The sequence below is a fragment of the Lampetra planeri genome, unplaced genomic scaffold (assembly GCF_965212315.1).
Source record: "Lampetra planeri unplaced genomic scaffold, kcLamPlan1.2.h2 scaffold_1211, whole genome shotgun sequence".
NCBI lineage: Eukaryota > Metazoa > Chordata > Hyperoartia > Petromyzontiformes > Petromyzontidae > Lampetra > Lampetra planeri.
The window spans coordinates 373-19,813 of record NW_027613926.1 but is presented as its reverse complement, the minus strand read 5'-3'; the positions used below and the strand labels follow the sequence as shown (position 1 = coordinate 19,813).

The following is a 19,441-nucleotide window of genomic DNA, read 5'->3' as shown; positions in this document are numbered from 1 at the left end:
GAAATAAGTCTATACAAATAAAACTATTGTTAAAAAAAATGTGAAGAGTGGTTTTCTGTGTTGCCGAGTCCCCGTCAAGTCTTTCTGTAAAATTGCGGCAGCTGTTCAAACGGCCGTTTAATATTCACTTCAAGAGGTGGCCAAGTGTCTTGGAGGTCATGAGTGCTGAGAGTACAATCTCCGTGATGTGACCATAGAAGAACAATACAACCAGGGCTAATGCAACTGGGTCTACCTGGCTCAACGGCCGCCAAACATACATCTTGCTTCCGGCAACACCACCACATCCAGTATACCATCTCGCTGTGGATATTAGGCACAGCTCCAGTCTACGAGAGGGCCCTAAAATATTTCGTGATAAATTAAGCTCTCGATTCAACAATGGACTTGCACTACCCTCTGCCCCTCTATAACTGCCCAACGAACCCCCTCTGCCACCCACAGCAATGCACGATTATACTGGTAAGAACCTCCTGGTTACACCAGCCCACAGGGAATGATTGTGCCCGTCCGTCGTGCAGGGAGGGGCTGGGTGGGGAGGAGCTGGGTGGGGAGGGGCTGGTCACCCCGTGGTGCCCTTATAAAACTCAACGTTTAACCTACTCACACCGGCTTGTGCCCGCCCTCACAGTCGGCCATATTTGCGGAATACACCACGCCGCCGTTGACCCTGACCATTGACCGAGCAACCCAACGTTCCTACCAGCTCCCTCCGCAGGAATGTGTTATAAAAAAAAATCCAAAAATACGGTGTCACAACAAACAAAACATGTGCACCCAGCTGCGAGTTTGTACGGGTTTTGCTTTTATTCGCCATTCACATTAAAAGTTCCCCAACCCCACACACACAACGGCCCAGAGCCGGTGACATTCCACAGGAGAACCGTAACTACCAACAAAGACGATTAATCGCCCGCTCGCTCCCTCCCTCTCTGTGCGAGGCGGAAACTCCAAAGCTGCACGTGCGCGCGCGTGCGGAGCTGCCCGAGAAGTGTGCAAGGCAACTCCGCTCGGCTGAAAATGTAATTGGACGGGGGACTGGAAATAAATACGGGGCGCACACGCAGTTGCCATCGCCCTTGCCGCGTGTGTTTCTGCCGGCCGACTTCTTCTGGATGTGTGCCCGTCCGTCTACTCCGAGGTCGACTTCTTGAGGTAGGCGATGAGGTCCTTCCTCTCGCCCTCCTTCTTGATGCCGGCGAAGATCATCTTGGTGCCCGGGATGTACTTCTTCGGGTTCTCCAGGTACACGAAGAGGGTTTCTTCGTTCCACACGATGCCTGCACCGCCGGGGACGAGGGGAGACGGTTTAGTGTGCTCGGTTCGCGATCGCAAAGTCCAAGGTTCGAGTCCCGCTCGGGTGTTGGCACGCACATCATTTATCGTCGTCGTCACCATAACCGCTTTGGGACTGGCGAGCTACGTGGCAGCAATACTTTAAGGAAGTCAGCTAGTTGTCGTGCTTTTGGCGATGTGGAATTTCCACTAGTACCACAGGGTTGCTAATGGATGAGTGCCACCCAACATGGAGAGAACCAGTGGACTGTCAGGTTGTGGAAACGTGATACAACAAAAAAAACCCCAACCTACTATGTGGGAGTGAAACATGAATTAAAATATTATTCTAAACCAATGAAATATTGTCCAGTGATATCAGTTGTTTAAAATCCCATTTTAGTCTGCAGAAAAATACACTAGTATCATGTAACAATAAAAATACAAATGCAAGTTGAAACTAAAGGTGGTTGCAAAAAATGTCCACATTTAAATACCGGTTCCCAAATCCTTTCCCAAATTCTTTTTCATTACAAAAAAAACTGCAGCCTCAGTGCACGACATATTTATGTACTGCTCAGGTAGATTCGTTTTAAAAAGTAGTTTCATCATCATCCATTTTAGATCCACTGCTGGATAAAGACTGCCTCGCGTCATCACCATCCATCACTACTCCGACACTTGTACAACCGGTGTCAATGTTTTAGAATTACCTCTAATGTAAAAACACCAATTGTGTGTTTTCGACAAGGTTAGAAAACGGTTGACATTTCACGATTTTGTGATTTATCCACCAACCCCTCACCTCCACAGTGCTGAATGACAGGCATGCACAAAGCCACACATGGATGGCAACTGGGAGTATCTAACGCAAAGTTCTTGAGTAAATATGGACAAAGCGAAATGGAAGAGGGCACCGCTGACATCTTGAAGAACGAACATCATGACACAGTGAGAAAGAGACAGCCACCAAAGCACGGCATTACAACATAATCGTTTATAAGGCGCCTCGTAACAACACAATGACACGCACACAAAGACAACAAAGACCCCCGTATAGCCTGAACACAAAGACACACACACACACAGTGGCAGACACACACAGGGGCAAATGCAAACCGATGCCAGGAACGTGAGGCAACCCTTGCAGCCTTAAATAGCTGGGGCCAAGCGGTTCGTGACATTTCAGTGACGGGAGCGGACTCCGTAGCGATAGAGTTACCAACATAACCGGGCCGAGGCTTCAACCAGCAGGCGCTTATGACTTTGAGACGCCCTCTTGTCTATGATTAGCCGGGATGGCACAGTCAGTACCAGCAGCAGCAGATGTTACGGCACTGCGCAGATCTTGGGATGCAAGGCAGATGTTACCTAAATAACACCACTTTGAGTCATGAAACTGCATAAGTTGTCGCGGTTGTGCTGCTCTGTTGCTCTGCAATGTGTTTTTGGGTTGCACCGCGCGTTGATCAGCACCATCTCCGACGTTCCACTCCAAGTGGTGGGAACTTCTTCTTCGGGAACTGAATGTTATCAAAGTTCCTGGAGGAGTTCCAATGCTGGACCAAGGGCTGCAACATATTTATATTACGAATTATTATCACTGCTGTCTGCCTGGCTCAAACAAGCGACGGGGCAACATCCACTTTTATGGTGTTGGTGGAAATTCTACATTCCAGTGATGGGGGGTGGGGGTACCACTGGAAAGTGAGAGAGTGGTGGGGTGAAATGCAAATGGTCGAATTAGCGTGTAGCTGCTGCTGTTAATAAACAGCTTGGCTTTACATTATTTTTTTAACTGCCCTCTGGGTCCCTTCCCTTACCATTCATCCAGTGCAGGGAGGGGACACATTTGTTCACTGTGGAGGGTCATTATACGCTTACACGGTGCGTGTGCCGAACTGTGTTTAATTCCAAGGAAAACCAGTCCCATGGCGTTTTGCCTTTTTAAATCGACCCCGATCTTTCTCGGAAGCCACGGAGTCCATCCCCGCCCAAAGTGCTTTAATGAGTGTTGGACGCTGCTTATCTATGCCCACTGCTAATTCGGAGCCAGTGGTGGAAATTCCACATTGGAATTCTTCAGGGAAACAGTTTTGCTTCAATTTACACAACAGCGGCTGCTGCTGCTGCTGCTGCTGGCGTTTCTTGCGTTAAATGGCGAGAAGTCACCAAGTGGTGACTACCGCTCCCCAAACACACTCGTACGCACACACGGACACACACCATAGACAAAACACTTGACACACAAAGACAAAGATCCCCCGTATAGCCTGAACAGACTGTTGGAAGAAGTGGTGTTTGCGAGTTCCTATGAAGGCAGGCACGGCACACAAGGGGGTGGGTGGCCAGCACCACTCCCGGCCGCCTGTCTCCCAAGTGGCCATGTTGACGCACTGCACCAGGTACTCATTTCAGGCCGAGTCATCCTAGGGGAGTCCCAGGACCGGTTTAGATAATCGCCACTGGTGTTAGCCGTGAGCGAGAATCGGACCCGGGTAGCCGGGTTCGTAGCGCAGCGCGCTAACCACTGCTCTACCGCTCCCCATTACATTTACACAGTGCTTTTGCTGACGCGCGCACACACACTCACGTAAATACATAGTGACAACAATAACAGTACGTGTGCGTGCGTGCACTTGGCCGCACCCACCCTTGGACTTGTTGGCGTCAGTGTAGCTGAAGCCCGGGGCCTGGCCGGTCTTGCGGCCAAACAGACCCGACAGGTTGGGGCCCGTCTTGTGCTTGCCGGCGCTCTCCACCGTGTGGCACTGGGAGCACTTCTGCACGAACACCTTCTTGCCCTTTTCCACGTCACCCATCTCCACTGCTGTCTCCACACAACTGATCTGGTGCGGGGTCAGGGGGTGAAAAGCGGTAGGGGGTTTTGTAATAATAATTTGTCATTGATTGGAAGCACGCACATCATGGCACGCGGCACCTCAACAGTGCTTTGCACGCCAAAATAGCCTGACATCTTATATCAAACATCTGAACGGGCATCCCCGGTCACCCTGTGCAACAAAAAGGTGACTCGGCACCTGAGCCTGCAAGCGGGCGTTCGTCTCTGGCAGTCAGGGGAAGAAGATTGCCGCGCGTTTTCAAAATTAAGTCAATTCCGAGTACTTTTTTTTTGCAAATCTGGATTGAATGCCCTCGCGGAATCCTTTGATGCACCCTACGAAGGCGATGTTTATGGTCAACATGCCAGTGAGTATCGACGTGGCCTGCCTGCCCAGAGCACAGAGGTCGCAATCGGGTACCCGATACCCGTACCCTACCCGATACCCGGCTACCCGTACCCGGCCGGGTATTGGGTAGGGTACTTTTTTGCGACTCTGGTGCGGCCGGGTACGGGTAAGGAATCAAAACCCGTTTGCGACCTCTGCCGGAGCAACAAGTGGCAATGGACGCGCTGCCGCTTGGGCCACGTCACAGTGCAATGTAACTTCGTACGGCGGGGCAATTACCCCAGAACTCTGTAATTGCGCTCCGCAGGACTTGTGCTTCGTCGAGCCGAGCTCCGTTATGTCCGAGACTGTGCGTCCGGTTTATTCATATACGTCTATGACGGGATTGTTGGCACTGTTCTTACTTTTTCTTTCGTATGGATTAATAGCAGCAGATCAAAGATGTAAATTTTGATTCGTTATCCACTCAATTTGCTGTCCACTCCTTTAAAGGAGTGAAGACAGCATCACGGTGGAGTGTTTAAGACGTGGTCGTTGGTTTGGGATTCGTGGCCGCACTCGCAGGCTGCAGAATCTTTGATGCGCCATTTGTACATCGGGTGGACGCATCGGCCACACGGCCCGGTCCCGATTCGGCTGATGGTCAATCATTGGCGGCGTGGAAGGTTGAAACCGGGGAGGGTTCAATGGTAGGGTCCTGTATGAGATGTTTATTTTTTTGCCACTGTGTGTGAATTGCACTTAAGCACTCGTTACTGTCTATCCTGTTTGCAGTTGGATCTGGCACGGATTTCGTGTAAGTACATTTTTTTGCTTAATGTTCATTTGCACATTCCCTCCCTGAAATGTCCTGTACTTGCCGTGGCTGAAAACCATCCTAGGCTGTGGTCGTCCTTGTAAAAGAGCTGCTCATTTTAATGGGCCTAACCAGCTCAGTCTATTCATCTCAGTGTAACTCTATGGATCTCTATGTAATTCGACAGATTTAAATGCAACTCTATGTAACTGCAGTTACTCTTCATATGCCAGACCATGCTGTGGGTTACACAATCACTCATTAAATAATTATCACAATAACTTATAAATCAATGGATTGATATTAGCAGTGTAAATTATTGTTGGAACACAATTTTTTGAAGCACTAACTTCATGGGTAACGTAACTATTGTATTTGTCATTGAATAAATAATTTGTCAAGAAATTAAATGTTTTTCGACAAAATGAGCTACAGTGATACCTTGACTTTCGTCACTTCGCTCTTTTGGCCGTTTTCAATTATCACCACATTTCAAATTTCGTCCACATCCCATATCATCCCAAACCTTCCACGACATTCGCGCCACGCGCCATCTTTTTGGTTCAGTCTTTGAATAGAAGTCGTTCAGTGAGCATCTCTTATATTTGTGTTGATTCATATATTATTAATAACGTACTTATTTCTGTGATTATACTGTAAACAATTCATAGTTATTTTTGTGATAAGAGTTTTCCTAGTTATTTTCGTGATTATAAAACACGTGTAACAGTATTCATACTGTCCTTATTTTTTTTATTACTGTTATTTGCATGTATGTTTTTCGCCGGCCAAAATACATTTTCAAGCTAAATAAAGGCTCTGCTTACACATTCGTCCATGCTCTGGTCCCTAACCAGACGAAATTGCAAGGTATTCCTGTACGATAATCAGGATACGAAGATATTTTGCAGACCTCATCTCTTACGATACATCAGTCCATTAGAGGTGTTTGGGTTATATCGCGTACGTATAAATGTGTCTGCCTGATAATGCTAGTTGTAATTACTGACGAAACGTCGTACTCGAATTGTAAATGTTGTGGGTTTACTCCCCACCACACCGGTATGCTGAACTAGTAACGAATTGGCACGTTCTGTTTACGTGACAAACCGTAGTAATTGGCTGTGTCGGGTGGTGGCGGGTTTAACGACACATTTATATTTACACAAGATCTAACCCAAAAACCTCTATTATGGATAATATTGGTCCAGACAACGTACGTGTTATACATCACAGTATCACCATTGTAAGTCTAATTAGGAGCAATGGGAATGGCATTGTCATCCCTCTGGTGTTGATTAAATGAAGTCTCCACTTTTTTGAAATTTGACAGTTGTCCGGTGGATAACGTCATGCCTTTCATGGAAATGTGGAATTTCCAACACAAGTGCAGAACTTTAAAACTATATATATGTTTCAACTGTCTCTCTACTGTTGGATGATGGCCTTATGGGATTTCCGTAACCAGGTTTGTGAAGAAGCAGCCCCAAGACAAGTTCACGTATCACTCGCCACTGATGTTAGACGTGGGCAGGGAATTGAACTCGGTTCACGGGGCTTCATCGAGTGCGGGTGTGCTTTCCATTGCTCTGCCACTCCACCCCTTTGATTCCTACAGTAGTGCTCTGTTCCATGTACATTTTATTACAGAAAACACCACTGACACTTTGAGTTAAGTTTACCTTAATTCTACAAGGAGCCCTGTATGAAACAAACAGATTAACTTGGGTTTAATTACAACGAAGATGTTGAAATTGATTTGGAATTTGTAACTCCCGAGTCCCATTCCGAATCGAATGATCGTAAGCCCAGAGCGGTGGCATTTTTCGTGTTCATTTACACAGATTCCAACTTTGAGTAACAGCCAAATAAGGAGTAAGCTCCGATTTGAATTGGCTATTGTCCCAGCCTACAGGAGTGAAATTGGCACCGACTCCTGGATTATCCAATAGTTACCTTTAAGCTCCGAATTAAGGTTTGCGTTATGCACTCTGAAGTCGCCAGCCTTAGTTTGATTCCCAGTCACGGGTAACATCAGTTGCAAGTGATATCTGAACTGGTCCCCACCAATCAGTATTAGCCAGCGTAGTAAACGACCCCCACGACCTAGGCTTCGGCAAGGTAAGGTAAAAGTTAAACGGTAAAAAAAACAAGACAAACTTTACCCTACCTTTTACCTTACCACAATACAATCGCTCTACTCTACCCTTTACCCTTTAGCAGGTAAGGTAAAAGGTAAACGGTAAAAAGCAACGAGCCTACCTTTACCCTACCTTTTACCCTTACCCCATACAAATTACCCGATTACAGGGTAATTACTAGGGAACTACACATGAAAAAGGTTTATAACGGTAAATGCTAGGTACAGCGCTTTAACCATATAGAATACTCTCGATGATTCCAATTTTACACACTTTCTTTGAACTCACTCTGTCTGTTGTTGTTGTCGTATCCTCAAATCTTGCAACTCAATTTTAACCCACTTCCCAATATGATATAGACTGCAAACTTGGTATACTTCTGTCATACTTATGACAACGCTATATTCTATCATAAAAATATCTGTTTTTAATCATTCTTTTTTATATGTTATGTTTCGGCTTGGGTCTAATTGTCCACGGTCAACTGACGTTGGCTGTAAATCACCACGGCCCCCTGACGTTGTGGCAAGTTTCGGGGCCACTTCCTGGAGTCGTGGAGTTCTGCCATTACTCGTACGGTACATTTAATAAAAGCGTGTTAAAAAAAAGTTTTTTTTAAATATTACTTATTAAATGGAGGCCACGGACTGTGCCACGGAGCTTTTAGCGGTAAACAAGGCACCGTATCTACCGGGTAATACTTCGCGCTACCTTTACCCTACCCTTTACCTTACCCCTTGGCATGTCGACACCTTTACCCTTTACCTTTACCCTTTTACCCGGTAAAAAGGGTACATTACTTTACCTTGCCGAAGCCTACCACGACCTACACAGCATGGGTGAGGCCTTCATCCAGCAGTGGATTGGAAAAGGGCGAAAGGCTGGGAATGAAAACCAAATCCAAGTGCATTCTCTCGTGAATGAACCACGTTAGAGTGCTCATCTCTGAAGGAAGCCATGACGAGGCAGCAGTGGAAATTCTGCATTCCTATAATAGGGAGGCGAATCTAATCGTCAAGATGACTAATACATTCTCAAAATGTTCTGACTCACAGCCACTTCCGCCACGTTTTGTCGCGATGAGAATCTCTCTCGAAAACTACAGTTACCTCAAAGGTATCAGTACCAGAGAAGGAATGGCCGCTGTGGTACAGGCATTGAACTTAGACGATTTGTTCAGAGAGATGGCTGTATACAGAAACCCCCATAGACTAAACCACGTTCAATCATATACCTAATTTGCAATAAGCTGTCGATTGATTTCCATTCAATCGCAGTTATAATCGGGAACGATAATCTGTGAATGAAAATATTTTCCACAACAGATTAAGTGACTCGATTTATACACATTTTGGTTAAATAAGCCAAATGCGTGTTGGTATTTATGCCTATATGTGCTTGTGTATTCTTAAAAATGTGTCTATCTACGTTTATCTTTGCATACAACCTTCTACATTGGACATCAACCCACCCTGAGATTAACTAACACCCATCATGCCAAAGTGCACGCACACAGACACACACACAACCCGGCCCATACATTAACCAAGCAAATAAAACTCCTAATAGCATCAACCGGCTAATTAAGCAAATCTCTAAATATGACTGGTGTAATTGACAAATTAAACAAGCCAAGGTTTTTACCTTACAATAGAAGACAACTTCCGATGTGGGTCACTCTTCTCAAAGGCAGGGAAATAAAACTACACTGAGGTGAAGCGCTCCACACCAAAGGTTACTAACCTCAAGTTTTAACCTTATCATCCGTCAAATGACTCTCGATGATTCCCTCACTAATTCCAAAGTCTTTGGAGCCAATTAGGCAGGCATCGCCTCGGTTAAAAGAATGATAATACTACTGGCGAAAAGTTGTACCCAAAATAAATGAAGGGGCCGACAGAGAGAGAAAGAACGTATGTACAACCTTCAACTCATGGACCCGGGCCAAAAATGACAGAACACAGTAACAACGTAACACGCCGCTGAAGTGTCACGTCAATGTCAAACTTGTGTCCCCCACAGCACTGGGGGTGTGGGTGTGCCACCTCCAATTGGTGGTCTAGAGCCACTGCAGGAAATGACAAATTCCCAGGACGAGGTGCCAATCGGCCCATGAGGTCGGCCACCGTTGACTTCCCACAAAGTAGTCACTTGTTTTATCTTCACTGTGGAGGGGATGGTGATTGTGATGGGCTGAGTCGACCAACAAACTGGAATTTGATTTCACTTAGTGCTGCCACATTGTCCAAGTGAGTAAAGATGGACATATTCTTGGTTCTTTCGGTAAAGTCACGGAAAAGGGAAATAATAAAATAATACAAATAAAACATTATAAAATAACATTCTCACGACATTTCGGCCACAACGCAAGCAGCCGTCCTCAGGTGAAGAATTGTATTATGTTTGATTTGTATTATTTTATTATTTCCCTTCTACGTGACTTTACCAAAAGAACCAAGAATATGAATCCCTGCAGTCACGAAAGCTTTAAATCGAAATTTAAAGAGGGACACTTTAAAATTACGCATTATATACCAGTACAAGCATTTTATTATTTCAAAATAATATGAGCCTGCTTACTCAACCCATCACTCGGGAAGTATTAATAGTCCTATTTAAATGCCCGGGAAAGTGCTTGAAAGTTATGCCTACCTATGGCAGAGGAGCGGTCAGTCCCGTAGTTACATGGACATTCACTGACGAGACAAAGTTGTTAAGTCTTCTTGGTTCTTTCGGTAAAGTCGGTAAAGTCACGTATTTTTTTTATTATTTCCCTTCTACGTGACTACCGAAAGAACCAAGAAGATGAATCCCTGCAGTCACGAAAGCTTTAAATCGAAAAGTTGTTAAGGATCAATGGCCAACCCCAGGCTTTTCCCAAAGTCAAAGAAAAGGTCACAGCTTTATGAGAAGTCCGTTTCTCGTTCAAATAAGGGCACAGACGGAGCGGTGAAATCAGCCCAAGTGCCGGTGACTGGTAGAATATTCTAACATCGTGGGTGATGTCTTGTGGGGAGCCTTCATCTAGCAGTGGATTGGCCATGGTTGCTGCTGATGATAATGCCCTAATAGTGGCAATTGCACATTCCATACTAAGAGCCTAATATAGATTAGAAATGTCCTCCGAAGGCTCACAAAAGTGTCGTTGCCACGACAAGGCAGTTGCCGATTGCAGGGTGACCTTAACAAAGTCAAATAGGACACACAAGTCAAAGAGCTTTCCCACTCAACTGAGCATGGGGACGACGCCGATGTTCCCGTTTACAAACCTGAGCCATGTGGTGGAAATTCCACGTTCCTATGATAAGAGCCAGCCATCTAATCGGACAATCACTTGACGACTGCCCTCAAAGTCAAACAAGTCAAAGTAGTTTCCCCTCTCCAATGAGTTTGGAAACGCGCAAATGTCCCGTTTACGACCCCCCCTCCCCACCCCGTCCCTGTAGTAATAACTAAACTACACGTTCTCGTGGCCGGACCAAGTACCATAACTCCATCATGACCATCATGGACCGCGCACAATCGATCCATCACCGATACTGCTCAAGTGAACGCGAGGATGCGCTAGTAACCCGTTAAAAAGCGATCGGCGATTAATTGGAAATTCCACATTCCAATGCTGGAGAACAAAGATTCCGAACAATGCCAAACTGTTGATTTAACACGAAGATCTAGATTTAAGAAAAAAACACAAAGAAACATAGCAGGCGGTAATCAATACGTTTAAAGCCCCTCCTCAGCCAACCGTGGAAATTCCACATTCACGTGACAGGGGCCAATCATCACAGGACATTACGACTGCACCAACAATTCCAACTTCGACCATAACCACTATTACGACTCTCGCCAGACAATGACCACTCGTGACTTTGTTAAAGCGACTTTGTTTTAGTTTCAAACACTCGCTTGAGAGTGGGGAGGAAGCGGCCCGAACCGAAGCCAGCGACTGGAGATTCCAAGCCTCGGACCTCGTTAATAATACAACGTTTAAATAACCAACCCTGTCATCGCACACGTAGAAACGAATACAACCCAACACGTCGACTAAACCGGCGACTCTTCGTCACCGAGACGCCGCGAGACGACCTCGCCGTGAGCCTGAGGCGATTTTCATCTTTAAAAAAAAACGGTCGCTGCCGGACGGACGCGTTGTCGTCGCTTTAACTTGACTCTCGTGAGGTGATTCACGTCGATTTACGGCATCAATTTGTGTGTGGTGGTGGTGGTGGAGGAGAGAAAAGCGCGGGAACTCACTCAGCTGCTGCACGTGCCGCCGGCCTCTCGCGCTCTGTGAACTCCACGAAGGTCAGACACGGATGCCGGCGAGTGACGTCAGGCCGGACGTGACGACGGGTGACCTCACGCCGGACGTGACGCGCGACGTTTTTTTTAGCTTCTCAATTGTATATTTGTTTTTATTGGGAGGTCATGTTTATTAATTTAAACAACACAGTAACGCGTTTCGTACGATTTAGTCCGTGCATTTTTATGGCGTTAATTTATATTTTACTTGCGTGCGATTCATGTTTTTTTTATTTGTTAAAGCGGTCTTCCCCTCCCCTTTTCTTCCCGCCCCCGGACAATTTCCGGTCTCGTGACGAGCGTACGTGACCGGAAGTGCGTTCGGTTGGTGACGTCACCGTAAGAGCCGGCGAGCGCCACGTGGGAGGGGGTGGGCCGGTGACCTTTGACTCCATTGTCTCACAGACCGCAGAGAGATGGATGTATTCAGAGAGATGGCTGTATTCAGAGAGATGGCTGTATTCAGAGAGATGGATGTATTCAGAGAGATGGATGTATTCAGAGAGATGGATGTATTCAGAGAGATGGCTGTATTCAGAGAGATGGATGTATTCAGAGAGATGGCTGTATTCAGAGTGATGGATGTATTCAGAGAGATGGATGTATTCAGAGTGATGGATGTATTCAGAGTGATGGATGTATTCAGAGAGATGGATGTATTCAGAGAGATGGCTGTATTCAGAGAGATGGCTGTATTCAGAGAGATGGCTGTATTCAGAGTGATGGCTGTATTCAGAGTGATGGATGTATTCAGAGTGATGGATGTATTCAGAGTGATGGATGTATTCAGAGTGATGGATGTATTCAGAGAGATGGATGTATTCAGAGAGATGGATGTATTCAGAGAGATGGATGTATTCAGAGTGATGGATGTATTCAGAGAGATGGCTGTATTCAGAGAGATGGCTGTATTCAGAGAGATGGCTGTATTCAGAGTGATGGCTGTATTCAGAGTGATGGATGTATTCAGAGTGATGGATGTATTCAGAGTGATGGATGTATTCAGAGTGATGGATGTATTCAGAGTGATGGATGTATTCAGAGAGATGGATGTATTCAGAGAGATGGATGTATTCAGAGTGATGGATGTATTCAGAGTGATGGCTGTATTCAGAGAGATGGATGTATTCAGAGTGATGGATGTATTCAGAGAGATGGCTGTATTCAGAGAGATGGCTGTATTCAGAGAGATGGATGTATTCAGAGTGATGGATGTATTCAGAGTGATGGATGTATTCAGAGAGATGGCTGTATTCAGAGTGATGGATGTATTCAGAGAGATGGCTGTATTCAGAGAGATGGCTGTATTCAGAGAGATGGATGTATTCAGAGTGATGGATGTATTCAGAGTGATGGATGTATTCAGAGAGATGGCTGTATTCAGAGAGATGGATGTATTCAGAGAGATGGCTGTATTCAGAGAGATGGATGTATTCAGAGTGATGGATGTATTCAGAGTGATGGATGTATTCAGAGAGATGGATGTATTCAGAGAGATGGCTGTATTCAGAGAGATGGATGTATTCAGAGAGATGGATGTATTCAGAGTGATGGCTGTATTCAGAGTGATGGATGTATTCAGAGTGATGGCTGTATTCAGAGAGATGGCTGTATTCAGAGAGATGGCTGTATTCAGAGAGATGGCTGTATTCAGAGAGATGGCTGTATTCAGAGTGATGGCTGTATTCAGAGAGATGGATGTATTCAGAGAGATGGATGTGTTCAGAGAGATGGCTGTATTCAGAGAGATGGCTGTATTCAGAGAGGTGGATGTATTCAGAGAGATGGATGTATTCAGAGTGATGGATGTATTCAGAGAGATGGCTGTATTCAGAGAGATGGATGTATTCAGAGTGATGGATGTATTCAGAGTGGTGGATGTATTCAGAGAGGTGGATGTATTCAGAGAGATGGATGTATTCAGAGTGGTGGATGTATTCAGAGAGATGGCTGTATTCAGAGTGATGGATGTATTCAGAGTGGTGGATGTATTCAGAGAGGTGGATGTATTCAGAGTGATGGATGTATTCAGAGAGATGGATGTATTCAGAGAGATGGATGTATTCAGAGTGATGGATGTATTCAGAGTGGTGGATGTATTCAGAGAGGTGGATGTATTCAGAGAGATGGATGTATTCAGAGAGATGGATGTATTCAGAGTGATGGATGTATTCAGAGTGGTGGATGTATTCAGAGAGGTGGATGTATTCAGAGAGATGGATGTATTCAGAGTGGTGGATGTATTCAGAGAGATGGCTGTATTCAGAGTGATGGATGTATTCAGAGTGGTGGATGTATTCAGAGAGGTGGATGTATTCAGAGAGATGGCTGTATTCAGAGTGGTGGATGTATTCAGAGAGATGGATGTATTCAGAGAGATGGCTGTATTCAGAGTGATGGATGTATTCAGAGTGGTGGATGTATTCAGAGAGGTGGATGTATTCAGAGAGATGGATGTATTCAGAGTGGTGGATGTATTCAGAGAGATGGATGTATTCAGAGAGATGGATGTATTCAGAGTGGTGGATGTATTCAGAGTGGTGGATGTATTCAGAGAGGTGGATGTATTCAGAGAGATGGATGTATTCAGAGTGGTGGATGTATTCAGAGAGGTGGATGTATTCAGAGTGGTGGATGTATTCAGAGTGGTGGATGTATTCAGAGTGGTGGATGTATTCAGAGAGATGGATGTATTCAGAGTGATGGATGTATTCAGAGTGGTGGATGTATTCAGAGAGGTGGATGTATTCAGAGAGATGGATGTATTCAGAGTGGTGGATGTATTCAGAGAGGTGGATGTATTCAGAGAGATGGATGTATTCAGAGTGGTGGATGTATTCAGAGAGATGGATGTATTCAGAGAGATGGATGTATTCAGAGTGGTGGATGTATTCAGAGAGGTGGATGTATTCAGAGAGATGGATGTATTCAGAGAGATGGATGTATTCAGAGAGATGGCTGTATTCAGAGAGATGGCTGTATTCAGAGAGATGGATGTATTCAGAGAGATGGCTGTATTCAGAGTGATGGATGTATTCAGAGTGGTGGATGTATTCAGAGTGGTGGATGTATTCAGAGTGGTGGATGTATTCAGAGTGGTGGATGTATTCAGAGAGATGGATGTATTCAGAGTGATGGATGTATTCAGAGTGGTGGATGTATTCAGAGAGGTGGATGTATTCAGAGAGATGGATGTATTCAGAGTGGTGGATGTATTCAGAGAGGTGGATGTATTCAGAGAGATGGATGTATTCAGAGTGGTGGATGTATTCAGAGAGGTGGATGTATTCAGAGAGATGGATGTATTCAGAGAGATGGATGTATTCAGAGAGATGGCTGTATTCAGAGAGATGGATGTATTCAGAGTGGTGGATGTATTCAGAGAGATGGATGTATTCAGAGAGATGGATGTATTCAGAGAGATGGCTGTATTCAGAGAGATGGCTGTATTCAGAGAGATGGATGTATTCAGAGAGATGGCTGTATTCAGAGAGATGGCTGTATTCAGAGTGATGGATGTATTCAGAGAGATGGATGTATTCAGAGTGATGGCTGTATTCAGAGAGATGGCTGTATTCAGAGAGATGGCTGTATTCAGAGAGATGGCTGTATTCAGAGAGATGGCTGTATTCAGAGAGATGGCTGTATTCAGAGTGATGGATGTATTCAGAGAGATGGATGGATTCAGAGAGATGGATGGATTCAGAGTGATGGATGTATTCAGAGAGATGGATGTATTCAGAGATGGATGTATTCAGAGTGATGGCTGTATTCAGTGTGATGGCTGTATTCCGTCTGGCCGCTGTGCCCTCAATACGAGCGGCGCGAACCGACCCAACACCGCCCCCCCATCACCCCCCAATCACCGCCACCACTCCACCCCCCACTCCCCCAAGGTCGTTCCGTCAGAGGTCACCCCTGGAAAGCAGTCGGCTGTGACGCGGTAAAGATATGGCCCCGCTTACGCAATACCCGCATCAGCTGACTTACCCATTCTCATTTCCAGGAGTCCAGCCAGTGGGGTGGGCACGTCACGTGTGCCTCTTCTGACACGGTCATTGTGAACCCACGGGGAGAGACAAAGACAAAGATCCCCCGTATAGCCCTAATAGGCTTTAGGGGCAAGTGCTGTTAGCGAGCACGTATAAAGGCCGGCACGGCACACGAGGGGGTGGGTGGCCAACACCACGCCCGGCCGCCTTTGTCTCCCTAGTGGCGATGTTTACACAGGTACTCATTTGAGGCCGAGTCAACCTAGGGGAGGCCCAGGACCCACATACTCACGCACCGTTTCTGATTTTTAAAATCCAGGATCTTGACTACCATACCCTTCAACCCATTATCAGTGCGCCTATCTTATTCTAGACCAATCAGACTTTAGTGATCACCCAGTGCCCTTATAAATCGCAACGCCCGCATTGAAACGGCTGTACGCCGCATGGACCTGAAGACTCAATTTCCCTGTACAAGAATACGGAGTAACCCGCATGGCTTGACATGTATGCAGCACCGTGTCAGCGTTTGTGACCCAGCCATTGTGAACTCCATATGAAATAGACGGGAGGCCTGGACTGGTCCATAATACAGGTTTTTATTTTGGGTTAGATCGCGTGAATTATATTTATAAAATCGAAATATTAATACAATTAATTTTCATATTTACGCGATGTAACCCCCAACAAACCCCTGTACTGTGGGTGATAGTGGTCGCGAAAGCCTCTCCTACTATACTCTGGTTCTTTCAGTAAAGTCACGTAGGTATAAAATAAATTAAATCACGACGTTTCGATCGCAACACAAGCAATCATCATCAGGTGGGAAACCCACAGCAAGAAGATTTTTATTCTTGGTTCTTTCGGTAAAGTCACGTAGAAGGGAAGTAATAAAATAATAAAAATAAAACATAATAGAATAATTCTCACGACGTTTCGACCACAGCCGTCCTCAGGTGAGGACGGCTGCTTGCGTTGTGGCCGAAACGTCGTGAGAATTATTTTATTATGTTTAATTTTTATTATTTTATTCCCTTCTACGTGACTTTACCGAAAGAACCAAGAAGATGAATCCCTGCAGTCACGAAAGCTTTAAGAAGATTTTTGTTGAAGTGGGGGAGAGATACCGTGGTAAGAGGTTATACTGTTCCAATAAAGCCAACAACCCCAATGCAGCAGCAATGTGACTTTACTGAAAGAATGCAATCAACTCGGCAAAATAGACGAGTGGCCGGTAAATATGATGGAACAACCATAAAGTAGTTCAGGTTTTACCTGGTTAATAACATCCTTCCAACGATTGCTCAATTTGTATCCATCTCGGTTGAAGTTATGTCTATGTGTAAATATCTGGATGGCTTCATGAACAAACCTTTGATAGTAGCCCGAAGGTTTGCAGAGCACCTTGGTCTCGGAAAAAACAATATCATGAGAGCCCACGGCGTTATAGCAATGGTCAGCCACGGCGGATGTATTAGTCCTTCCGTGTTTCAGATCTGCCTTGTGCTCGCGAACACGGTACGAGACATGACGTTTCGTTTCCCCAATGTAACAATCACCACAGGTGCGACTTCGTTTGTAGACTCCCGGATATTGCATATCAGGAATGACATTATACTCTTAGGTTTTTTCGGTAAAGTCACGTAGGTAAAAAATAAAAAAAAAATTAATAAAAGTAATAATAGAAATAAAATAATAAATAACATTTATTATTTTCCACATTTATTATTTTTACCTACGTGACTTTACCGAAAAAACCCAAGTATGAATCCTTGCAGTCACGAAAGCTTCAAATCTAGAAGGAATGACATCCTTCACAGATGGGATTAGATCACGGATTGTGTATACTGTACTGAATCGGACCTGGATCTTGTGTTTGTTTAAGATTTTGGCAATCTGCGTGGTAACGCCTGCTATGTACGGTATTTAAACCCAGCTTCTCGGCGACAGTCGGCGGTATCTCTTGCCGCAGCCATTATGAACCCAAACATCCTCGCGACCCGCCGAGGGATTTGGGAATGTGCATCGGCCACATTCCGACGCACGGGACACGCTGCCAGACGTCGCCTGGGGAGCGAGCGCGCTGACGAAGCGGAAACACGTGGGGGGCAGACCTCACCTGCACAGGTGTAGCCAAAGCGGAAACACGTGGGGGGCAGACCTCACCTGCACAGGTGTAGCCTAAGGGGAAACACGTGGGGGGCAGGCCTCACCTGCACACGAGTAGCCGAAGGGGAAACACGTGGGGGGCAGACCTCACCTGCACAGGTGTAGCTTAAGGGGAAACACGTGGGGGGCAGACCTCACCTGCACACGTGTAGCCTAAGCGGAAACACGTGGGGGGCAGACCTCACCTGCACAGGTGTAGCCTAAGCGGAAACACGTGGGGGGCAGGCCTCACCTGCACACGTGTAGCCTAAGCGGAAACACGTGGGGTCAGGCCTCACCTGCACACGTGTAGCCTAAGCGGAAACACGTGGGGGGCAGGCCCTCACCTGCACACGTGTAGCCTAAGCGGAAACACGTGGGGGGCAGGCCTCACCTGCACACGTGTAGCCTAAGCGGAAACACGTGGGGGGCAGGCCCTCACCTGTACACGTGTTAGCCTAAGCGGAAACACGTGGGGGGCAGGCCTCACCTGCACACGTGTAGCCTAAGCGGAAACACGTGGGGGGCAGGCCTCACCTGGCTCACCCCGAGGGGCGGGTGTCAAGTGCAGGAGTATCGCACTCTTGCGGGTGGGTGGTGAGTGAGGTGGTGGTGAGTGAGGTCGTGGGGACGGGACTCGACACACACAGGCCGCTGTGGGTCGGTCTACCCCAGTGGTTCTTGAGCTTTACCGCAGTCTTGCACCCCCCTTTGGTTTTCAATCTTGAAACAAAAACACGTGTACAATGTTAGTAAATACATCGGGGTTGATGAAACAAAGTCATTTGTTACCTACCCCCACCCCCCTCCTCTTCCTGCCCCCACCCCCCTCCTCTTCCCGCCCCCACCCCCCTCCTCCTCCTACCCCACCCCCTCCTCTTCCTACCCCCACCCCCCTCCTCTTCCTGCCCCCACCCCCCTCCTCTTCCCGCCCCCACCCCCTCCTCCTCCTACCACCACCCCCTCCTCTTCCTACCCCCACCCCCCTCCTCTTCCCGCCCCCACCCCCTCCTCCTCCTACCCCCACCCCCCTCCTCTTCCTGCCCCCACCCCCCTCCTCTTCCCGCCCCCACCCCCTCCTCCTCCTACCCCACCCCCTCCTCTTCCTACCCCCCACCCCCCTCCTCTTCCCGCCCCCACCCCCTCCTCTTCCCGCCCCCACCCCCTCCTCTTCCTACCCCCACCCCCCTCCTCTCCTGCCCCCACCCCCCTCCTCTTCCCGCCCCCACCCCCTCCTCCTCCTACCCCACCCCCTCCTCTTCCTACCCCCACCCCCCTCCTCTTCCCGCCCCCACCCCCTCCTCTTCCCGCCCCCACCCCCTCCTCCTCCTACCCCACCCCCTCCTCTTCCTACCCCCACCCCCCTCCTCTTCCTGCCCCCACCCCCTCCTCCTCCTACCCCACCCCCTCCTCTTCCTACCCCCACCCCCCTCCTCTTCCCGCCCCCACCCCCTCCTCTTCCCGCCCCCACCCCCTCCTCCTACCCCCACCCCCTCCTCTTCCTACCCCCACCCCCTCCTCTTCCTACCCCACCCCCCTCCTCCTCCTACCCCCACCCCCCTCTTCCTACCCCCACCCCCTCCTCCTCCTACCCCA

The 19,441-nt window shown here is 47.1% G+C and overlaps 1 protein-coding gene across 3 annotated transcripts; it reads right to left on the bottom strand.

Annotated features, from left to right (window-relative positions):
* Positions 1 to 784: 784 nt before the first annotated feature.
* LOC144738889 (cytochrome c) lies at positions 785 to 18,431 on the bottom strand. Of its 3 annotated transcripts, none has more exons than XM_078621886.1 (3): positions 18,383 to 18,431; positions 3,929 to 4,124; positions 785 to 1,280 (listed from the first exon to the last, which is right to left on the bottom strand). In XM_078621886.1, exons 2-3 carry the CDS (start codon positions 4,095 to 4,097, stop codon positions 1,132 to 1,134), a joined length of 318 nt encoding a protein of 105 aa, XP_078478012.1. In that variant the 5' UTR covers positions 4,098 to 4,124; positions 18,383 to 18,431; the 3' UTR covers positions 785 to 1,131. The 3 variants fall into 3 exon arrangements, with proteins under 3 accessions (XP_078478012.1, XP_078478010.1, XP_078478011.1); XM_078621884.1 differs by lacking the exon at positions 18,383 to 18,431 and adding an exon at positions 11,658 to 11,791; XM_078621885.1 differs by lacking the exon at positions 18,383 to 18,431 and adding an exon at positions 9,048 to 9,711.
* Between the last annotated feature and the right edge of the window lie 1,010 nt (positions 18,432 to 19,441).